Source organism: Mytilus trossulus, chromosome 2, assembly GCF_036588685.1.
Source record: "Mytilus trossulus isolate FHL-02 chromosome 2, PNRI_Mtr1.1.1.hap1, whole genome shotgun sequence".
NCBI classification, from domain to species: domain Eukaryota; kingdom Metazoa; phylum Mollusca; class Bivalvia; order Mytilida; family Mytilidae; genus Mytilus; species Mytilus trossulus.
The window spans coordinates 89,064,905-89,075,642 of NC_086374.1; the positions used below are offsets into that span (position 1 = coordinate 89,064,905).

Sequence of the window (10,738 nt, forward strand, 5' to 3'; positions counted from 1 at the left end):
TTTAACCTGAACGGATGCACAGACGGACGGACGAACGGAGGCACAGACAAGAAAACATAATGCCCCTCTACTATCGTAGGTGGGGCATAAAAAATTAAAAAGGCCACATGAAGTACGAAGCTAAAGAGCATTGAGGACAAAAATTCCTAAAAAGTTGCCAAATACAGATTCCTTAGATAGGAAAGCCTTAGAATTGAATTTGGATTCTGTCAGGGCCTTTGATAGCTTACTTGATTGTATTGTATGTTTGTTGTTGAAAGTAGTACATTAACCTAATGTTGCTTACGTCCATGGGCTTTTATCCCTAGTTGATAGTTGTTTCAACAGCAATAATATTATAACAACTTTCTTAATTTTTCAAATATAGTCAAATCATTCAATTGTGAAAGTTTGCCACTGGTTAATCAACATAAAAAAAAATCACTTTTCATCACTACTTTAAAAAAAAAAAGATTGTCATTAAATGTTGTAATTGGATATATTTTAGATTTAATAATTTTGTTGGTACCAAATCTTCAATTTCATGGATTTGCCAAATTCTGAATACAAGCCTACAGAAATTTTGTATTTATTTAAACATAAAGATTAGTGGTTCACCTTTAGAAACAAGTGTATTGCACATAAAATAGTGTATCCACAGTTATTCTAAAATGACAATGATGAGAATGACTTAAAAGATACTTGCATAAATTAGACATTCTTTTGATAGTGTAGACTAACATTATATGAGTCTTAGTAGGTATTTTGTAGGAATTTTTGTTTCTATTCTACCAAAATCTGATTATATGTATATTTTTTCATCTATAAATTTCTAGATATAAATGATGGAGTTAACCTCGAGCACTTGAACATCATACTTTCTCTATAGAACAAAACTGACAATGGCGTTCAACGAGACAATCAATAATGAGTTCTTCAATTTCTTTCCCATTTTTAATGTCTGCATCTGATAGTGATACACAATCCTGTGTTTCCCTGGTAACAACAAAAATCTCTTTCTTTCTTGTTTCTAATAAATTTGCAATGACTATCTGGAAGTAAAAATTAAAAAAATAAACATCCATTATAAATTAAAATAACAACATGACCTAAATGTTAAGTTTTTAACAGATAATAAGTATTTAATGTTATCTTTTTTTAAATTTATGGCATTTAAGAGCTACTCAGGCTGAATACTACCTATGGATTGAGAAAAAGTTTAAAAAATGCTTTTTTCCATCAGTATTACAAAATTTTGACATTTCTAAAGTACAAATAAGGACAATCATGCTTTTTCACCAAAAAAAAGGTATTTATCTATTTGTTTTTTACCTGGTGTTGATATTTGTCTATGGCTTGTAATGCTTTGGATATCAATAAATCTTTGTCTGTTTCAAGCTGAAAACAAATACAAAAATAGGCTTTTAAAATCTCACTTTTCTGAATACACCGCAGAGCAGTAATGAAAGGAACATCAAAGGAACTTCAAAACAATTTTTTATAAATGTTACATACCGGTAGATAGTCTAACATCAAAATATGGTATTATTGAAGTCTGGAGCTGGCATGTCAGTTAACTGATAGTAGTCTGATGTTATTTATGTATTATTATTATTTTGTTTATTTTCTTGGGTAACATCTTCTAACATCAGACTAGGACTTCTCTTGAACTGAATTTTAATGTGCGTATTGTTATCAATATGTGTTTACTTTTCTGCATTGGCTAGAGGTTTAGGGGGAGGGTTGATATCTCACAAACATGTTTAACCTCGCTGCATTTTTGAGCCTGTCCCAAGTCAGGAGCCTCTGGCCTTTGTTAGTCTTGTATTATTTAAACTTTTAGTTTCTTGTGTACAACTTGGAGGTTAGTATGGCGTTCATTATCACTGAACTAGTGTATATATTTGTTTAGGGGCCAGCTGAAGGACGCCTCTGGGTGTGGGAATTTCTCGCTACCGGTACATTGAAGACCTGTTGGTGACTTTTTAATGTTGTCTGTTCTATGGTTTGGTTGTTGTCTCTTTGACACATTTCCCATTTCCATTCTCAATTTTATTTTAACATTAAAATATGGTATTCAACAAAAGCAAATCTTTACATACATGAACTACACATATCAAGTTCTAGTCTTGACAAACTATGACTCAAAAATGACAACCAAAGATCTGACTTCAGGAATAGACCTCTCAATGTAAACAAACATTTAAATTCAACCAAACATAACCAAAATAGAAACACTAACAAATCTATACCGACACAAACAGGTAGGGACAAACCACCATGAACTAGTTTCAGCAACAGTGAGTAGGATGTAATTCCTAGATATAAGTCAGGATTTAAAACTGCAAGTAATTTCTGGTAACAGTGACAACTCTGATTTATACATGCATATGGTAAATTTACCTTAAAGCTAACAACAAAAGCATCTGGTACCCATTCTTTGACTAATGGTTCCAACATTTTAGGAACCAGTTGTAGTGATAACTTCAATGGACCACCTGATGACTGAATTTTATGTTCTGGCTGAAACAACAACAATTATTAAGAACTGTGTCAGTTTTATGTAAATCTAATGCTGCCATTAAACTGTGAATAAAGTTTTAATACTTTTGTGAACATGATTTGACATTAAAGAGTTATAAATACTTGTAATACATAATCAGCACATGATCAGAGACCTTCAAGTACATGTATACACTACAGTTTAGAATTATTATCTCAACTTTCATTATGTGCATCAGATCATGCTCAAACTCAAAATTCTTTAATTACAAACATTGACAAAGATGATTTCTAATTTATTGATATTTCAATTTAAGTATAATTTTCTAGATTGTGTATAAATTACCATTAAATCTTTTGGGATGTAGAAGTCTGACACAGCAGCTGCTAAATACAGTACAGCCTGGTTTCCTGCTGCTTGAAGAGCAAAGGAACATGCTTTTAATAACTGTAGATAGTCACTTAATGTCTGAAACTCTACGGTCAGTAATAAATTATCATTCTTTATTTCCTGATAAGTCTGTAAAACTTGTAGAATTTTTGGTTCATATTCTGGTTTGACTGTAAGTATAGAAAAAACAAGCATATGTAAATGTACCAGTATGATAATGAAATAAGTCATAACGGTAATTCAATTTTTGTCAAATCTTTAAAACTGTTCATCGATTGTGATGGATAACTTCTATGGTTATCTTGAGTACCTTCAATCTATTTCAGCTTTCATTACTTGTACACTTCCTTTACAATAAATATCAAAATACATGTATTCTATAACAACTTCCCCATTAAAACAAATGACCTTCAAAGCTCTTACCTTTTACATCTTTGTTGTCTGTTATTGTTAGCAAGTCTAAAATATTTGTTTTTGGCACATGTCTTAAAAATGGACGTAACCCTCTGTTTCTTGTTAGGAATATCACAGCATAACCTCTCTTTAGAAAATACCTGCAATTATAATTCAGTTTATTTCACAGTTTATGCAAAACTGGTTTAGCCTGCACTTCTTAGCAAGAAATTGACATCTTTTATTAATAATTAATTCTATGTTGTGTTTCAGAATTTTATCTATATTGAGACTGGTATATATTTTTTAGACAAGGAATATAGTGAATTTGCTATAGCCCGAGTCCTATTAAAGTACAAAAATGTATGAACTTTAAAATGAAATTACAGAGGTTTAGCGCTATAAAACCAGGTTCAATCTAACATTTTCTACATTTGAAAATGTCTGTAACAATTTAGGAATATGACAGTTGTTGTCTATTCGTTTGATGTGTTTTATTATTTGATTTTGCCATTTGATAAGGGACTTTCCATTTTAAATTTTCCTCAGAGTTCAGTATTTTTCGCTATAGTCTCAGTCGACTATTAAAGTATGAACTTCAAAATGAAATTAGGTATGTATTTTACATATATTAGGAATGAATAAAGTACTACTCTGTAGATAAGGCACCTCTGGTTCCCACACTGAAGTTGTCAAGGAAACGCACAGTTTTACTCTCTAGTGGTACAGTTGTTCCACCACTCTGAAATAAAATCATCATTAGTTATAAATAGAGCAGACGATACTTTTACATACAGGTAACAGCCAATCATCAACATGATCAGATTAGTGAAGTGCTAGTGGTTTGTGTGGTAATCATGGGTCTGGAAACAGTCATATTTGCCAGACAAGCATGACAAGACTTGAACTGAACCCTGTTTGAATGTAATGCCAGATTTGATTTACATGTAGGCCAAGAATAACTACATTTATTTAATTAAGAACTGGGTTTTTCAATTGTCATTTTGCACTTTATTTTTTTTTTAAATGTTTGCTCTAATAAAACTGCCATTCAGGGATTATTATGTAAGAGGGTAGTTTTAGATGCCCTTTACTGTCAGATGTCAAATGTTCATATTCAGTTGCTGTTACTGAGATGGAATTGGGTAAAATTTTAATTTGATTCATCAAAATATCCTCATTATGGTTTGTCAAAGGTCTCAAATACTTATCATTATCATGATTATTGTTATATTTGGACATTTTTTTACGTGATTCGTCAAATTCAGTTAATTTTTTTTTATCATCTAAAAAGAAAGTGTACATAAGGCTGTTAGTTTCATTGTCATTTTGGGGCTATTTATACATTTGTAGCTGACTATGTGGTATGGGCTTTGCTCATTGTTGAAGGCAGTTTGGTGACCTTTACTCTTTATTTATTAATTTCTCTATCACTTTGGTCTCTTGTGGAGAGTTGTCTCATTGGTAATCATACCATATCTTTTTTTTATATTTTTTAATGCCAAGCACCAAAAATTACCATTAATGGCATTTGCCAGATTTTTTAATGTTATTTGTTTTGAAGGTACCCTCAATACGAACCACATGCACGATATTCTAGGGGGCTATCATATACATTTTGTTAATATCAGTATTTGACGATACTGTCCCCTATTTTTGGTACTATTTTTTTCATTCTTCCATACTGTTAATTCAGAAATTATTGTGTGCATCACACAGACGTTTTTTGCATAAGTTATTGCGATCTTTGAAGAAAGGACAAGATTGTTAGATAACTTATAGTATCTGTCTTTTTTAGTTCTTTTAGACAATTTAAGGATGTACTTACATGTACATGTAGGTGAAATTAAATGAATCAAGAAAGTAAAATTGATACTACATGTTCTAGTATGAGCTGGAAGAGTATTATAGGATCAGAATAAGCTTATATTTTTGATAGCTCATGGAACTTTTACCTTATATTTGCATTGGTATTATTTGGGTCTCAAATCAAAAGAAGGAAAATCAAGAATCTCCTTAAATTTTGGCAAATGACCTGTTATGAGCTTTTTTAAAGTCTTAAAAGGGCACTAGCTGTCAAATTCATGTTCACCGATTCTAATTAAATTTTCATATTTGATTTATAACAATCAAATGAATGTAATACGTTTATCCAAACTATCAAAAGTCTAAATAAAACAATAAACAAGGCACATGCATGAAAATACAATTATAAGCTTCGTTTCGTGTGTATTTGAGTCTAGACGCCATCTGATTATTTATCTAGTTGACCTCTATAATAGTCATCCAATGACCATATAACAGATGTAAACATAAATATAGATATAAATAGTTAAGTAAACATGTGCATGTGCTGTTGAATTATTCTAGGTCTATTTAATTTCATATATTGACCATAATTTGCTATTGGGCTCCATTTCCTATAACTATAGAAAAGTGATAAAATGTGAATTACTGTAAGAAAAGTTGTAACTACATCAAAGATGCCATTATTTTATCAACATACAAGTGTATGCTACTCTTCCCTAGAAAAAAAAATGAAATATACGAATTTCAAAGATTCTACAACCGTATTTTTGTGTCGTTTCTCACGTTACTTTTTGCTTCCGAAGAGCATAACGCTGACTGATTTATAAATAATCGTCACCGGCAAATTCGTAACTTTTGCTTTCAAATAACAAAGAACATCGACCAATAAGAATAGTGAGAAGAAAATGCCGAGAACTATAAGTATTTATGTAGCAGATGTAAGAACAGTGGCGTGATTTTTGTGTCCGATTCCGTAATGCAATTTTTTAGATGATGTAATCTGCTTTGTTGTAATAGAATTCTTAAAAACAATATGCAAATATGAACACTCGCGAGATGTTCAAACAGGTAAATCCGAGATGATTTACATTCTTGTTTTGATCTTCGTAATAATTAAGTAAGAAAATTATGTTATCGTTATGCGTTACATTTCACACGAAACAGAAGTCCAGTTATTTATTAAAATTGTTTTTTTCCTTAAGTTCTAATCATTTCCGGTCATACGTGATAACGCCATTACGGCCGGATGTACGAAATACTAGGTCTAAACATTGTTTTTGTTTCCAACGGGATGTTAGCAAACATAATCTGTAGACTTGTTTCGTCTTGTTTAAAAGAGGAAAATTCAATTGTCAAAGAGATTGCACCGGTGGTCTGTTATTTTTCCTATGTGCATAATGTTACATACGATCCTGTGTGAAAATAAATGCCCAATGACTTGACAAAATCGATTTCATATTTGACAGACGTTAGAGCACACTTCGTTTCCCGATAATGACGTGAAGAGTCCTTGGAAAAATCAATCGAAAGTATGTCTCTTATCATTGTACCAATGCTCGTTGGATTGATTTAAGTTCAGCAGTAAATATTACTGGATATTTTAGGTGAATAAATATAATTTAATAAAAAATACATGTTAATATACCGTTACACTTGGAATGTACAAAGTTGGACTCTTTGACACATTTTTTAATTAATATTTTTTATTCATGTTCTGCAAACACTTATCAGAAACGCAATAAACTTGTCAAAGGAGAAGTAAACTTTTACCATGCATGACTTGAAAGGAAGTACTTTATTGATTTTAGTCCACTAAAGTAGGTTAAAATGTGGAAACCATGTAGATGGTGTACAGGTCACAAGTATCACATTGTGCATATTTTAAAGATTTTAATTCCAAGTTAAAAGTTTTTTTCTTTACTGGATTTAAAGAATGTTACATTGCCAATGATTTGGAATAAATTGTATATAACTGGAATATCAAAACCAAATATAAATACATTTTTTTGGCTTAAACATCAAGATACAACGATTATGGTATCCTGTATCAATGAAGAAAACATGGAAAATTCTGAATAAATTGTACTAATTGTTTTCAAAACAAGCACATATTTAGGAGTTTTATAATACTGTTACATTTAAGATGGATTTTAAGAAAAAGTATACTGTTCAGATTATTTTAAGCAGATTTTGCAAGAAAATAAAACTAAAAAAATGCTTTCGTTTTCATATGGTTTCCTGTCAGGTTTAAAAAAAACTTAAATATAACATTGAAAATAGATTTTAAATATTAACATGAAGCAAGTAACACGTCTAGTAATGGTGTTTATTTATGCCTTTTGAATTATATTGTGCAAAATAAAGAAAATAAAGATTGGTTTCCTCTTTGGTTTCATGTCACGTAAACGGTGAATCAAAATGTATTATTTTTTTCTCGAAAAACTCAATTGTTCCATTCATACTATTCTAACACCAACACAACCCACAAAATAAAAGTTAAAATTTTAGAACTTATAAAAAAGGATACAAAAAGAAACCAAAGGCCGAATACCAAATTATGGTCCATATATATTACAGATAAAAAAATAAATGTTTATCATATGATCATCGTTTGAACCTGTATTAGAATTTTTATTTGTGAATGGAATCAGTCAATCAATAGCTGCGGAACCATATCTCTAAGGTCCTTATGTTATTTTTTGACTATTTGCTGACCATATGTCCACAAATAGTCAAAAAATAATATAAGGACCTAAGAGCTATGGTTCCGCAGCTAGTCAATCAAAAACATTTGTTTCACTTTCAATGTTGACATTCTCTTCCTTTAAAAAACTTTACACATACATGTATATATATATACAATTCATGTGTTATCCATCTCAAGCTATTGGGCTAAATTAAAGTCACATGCAGGGATGGGGTAATTGAAAATGTAATGGTAATTAAGTGTAATGCATTACAATTTTCCATGTAATTGGAGCATTTTTTAAATTACATGTAATGGTAATTTAATTAATTACATTGAAAAAAGCATGTAATGCTCAATTACTTTTGAATTACATTTCAATTACATGTACTTTTATTGTGTTAAAGATAAGGATTTGTGTTTAATAGTATAAATGGTTAAATTATATTTATTTTTAAAATATTGATATCGCATACTTCTTTAATATATGAAATCTGTAATTTATTCTGAACTTTTTATATTATTTATTTGACCTACAGAATCTTTTTTCTGAATAGTCTTATAATTAATATAAAAAAAAATGTGAGAATATTTATATATAATTATTATGTGTTGTTCAGTTATTTAGAAAGATCTTTGTTAACTAAATAGATTGACCTTGTTAAACAAAACCAAAAAAAATGTGTCAAAGTGATTTTTTTTTCTTATACAGGTAATTAGAATTTAAAATCACTGCACACAATCATTTTGTCAAATTAGTAAACACAAAAGGATTATAGAAATAAAAATTAATAGCTGTAAAAACAAACAGCAATTTATCAGATTAAAATGTCAAGGGACAATGCCACTTTTACGTGTATTTTATCTAATTAGTGAAATAAAATTGAGAATGGAAATGGGGAATTGGTCAAAGAGACAACAACCCGACCAAATAAAAAAACAACAGCAGAAGGTCATGTGTTGCTAATATTTAGACATAATGTACATTATTTGTACTAAAAATTATTTTCAATATTTTGACAAGCACATTATCATGACTATTTAATATTTTAAAAGTAAAAAAAAACAACTTTTAATTTATTTTTAATTTCTTTATTTATATTATGTTTTATTTAATTGATTTCATTTCTGAGATGTCAAAATACCCATTAATGTATTGGCAAGTAATTATGAACAAATTCCCTCTCCTATCAACACATCTTCTAATCATGGAACTTCCATGTTCTGATCAAGCAATATCTGCCACATAAGCTCCTGTCGAAAAAAACTTTAGAATTGCTATCAAAGTGTTCAGACCAGAGATATGCAGACTAAATGACAAAACATTAAAATTACTAATGATTATTAAATCCAACGCTTAAACTATGCTTATCGGTATGTCATGCATATTTTACACATGGATTTTATATACATGTATAATATTGTTAAAAAAATATTATGATAAAATGTAATGTGTAATTTAATTAATTACTTTAGTAAAGTCATTGATGAAAGTAATTGTAATTTAATTAATTACATTTCAAAAACTGTGTAATGTGTAATTAGTGTAATTGATCATTTTTGCAATGCAATGTGTCATTTAATTAATTACATTCCAATGTAATTGACCCCAAGTCTGGTCACATGAATACGGGTTCAATGAGGTCCATTATTCACTTGCAAGTGAAAAATTTGTAATCAATGTTTTTTTGCTTAGATTTTGACAAAATTGAACCTTATTGGCTACTAAAATGAACTTATTTAACTTTTTGTACATTATGTATTTCATTACTAATTGAGCAAAATAAAAATATGTTAGGGTTTTCATACATCTTGTAGCTACAGCCCCTATAAATTAAAAGATAAATAGGTGTTATGGGGCAACATATTTTACCTTCTATCGTATGGGAAAACACCAAGGAGTCCTAATATTATCTGACACAAATTCAAAAACCTCACCTTGGCACATCCTAAGTTAAAACTTTAGAGCCACAAACAAAAGACCCATCCCTTTATCATTCCAAAGACGGATTATGAGTATGATGTCTTTATCATTGCATGCAACATGGTATAAGCCTTATAATTAGATAACGAAATACAAGTTTAAGGTTCATGTGGACCCTATGGCTAAAATGGCCGTAATTCACCTCAAAATTTACTATGAGTACAGGCAAACCTGTGCATCTGGAAAAGTTTTAAGGCATAGCATGCCCTAGATAAATAGAATTCAAAGGCATTATATGACTTAGAAAATTCATAACTTAAACTTGGATTTTGCCGTACACTTTTTTTCGTCCCTGCAGAAGATGATAAAATTAACAAACAGTTGAGTTTACCTTGATATGGTCCACTCAGGTACACAGTTTAAATAACCAATTATTGTCAGGTATCTACAAATGTATTGTCCATTTATTGTCCATGTCAATTAATACAGCTCACTTCAATTATTACCTGTGGGGAAGTTCTCAAACCTGTTTCCCAACATAGCTTATTTTGGCACCTTCTGGAGGAATGAAAAAAAGAACACGGCATAATCCTGGTAAGTTTTTATTTTTCTAAACGTAAAACATATTTGAAATTTATTTATCTAGGGCATGCTATGCCTTTAAAATTTTACAGATGCGCAGGTTTGCCTGTACTCAGAGTAAATTTTGAGGTGAAAATACGACCATTTTAGCCATAGGATCCACATGAACCTAAAAGTTCTTCTATTTCAACATATTTGTATAAATTATAAACTTTGACCTTTGACTTTGAGTCATTTTTAGGTAACACAAAAACATACTGTGACAAGAACAATGTGGCGTTTTGAACGCAGTTGGAAATTCACAAAGTCGACTATGTCTTTCGATTTCTCGTCAAACTTATCTGGCTTTTCGGTCTGATCAAGAAAATCTTTCCATGTTGTTGCCATTGTCAGGGTATTATGAGTAAGGGGAAAGAAACCAACGCATTGTCAATATTGCAGTCTTAATCAAAACAAACTTGACCCTTGACCA

At 30.2% G+C, this 10,738-nt stretch overlaps 1 protein-coding gene across 1 annotated transcript; it reads right to left on the reverse strand.

Moving 5' to 3' along the window:
* Positions 1 to 493: 493 nt before the first annotated feature.
* LOC134708295 (phosphopantothenate--cysteine ligase-like) lies at positions 494 to 10,699 on the reverse strand. Its single transcript, XM_063568731.1, has 7 exons — positions 10,525 to 10,699; positions 3,919 to 4,007; positions 3,296 to 3,426; positions 2,828 to 3,042; positions 2,383 to 2,502; positions 1,312 to 1,377; positions 494 to 1,031 (listed from the first exon to the last, which is right to left on the reverse strand). The coding sequence occupies exons 1-7, from the start codon at positions 10,651 to 10,653 to the stop codon at positions 852 to 854; spliced, it is 930 nt and encodes a 309-aa protein (XP_063424801.1). The 5' UTR covers positions 10,654 to 10,699; the 3' UTR covers positions 494 to 851.
* Positions 10,700 to 10,738: the final 39 nt, after the last annotated feature.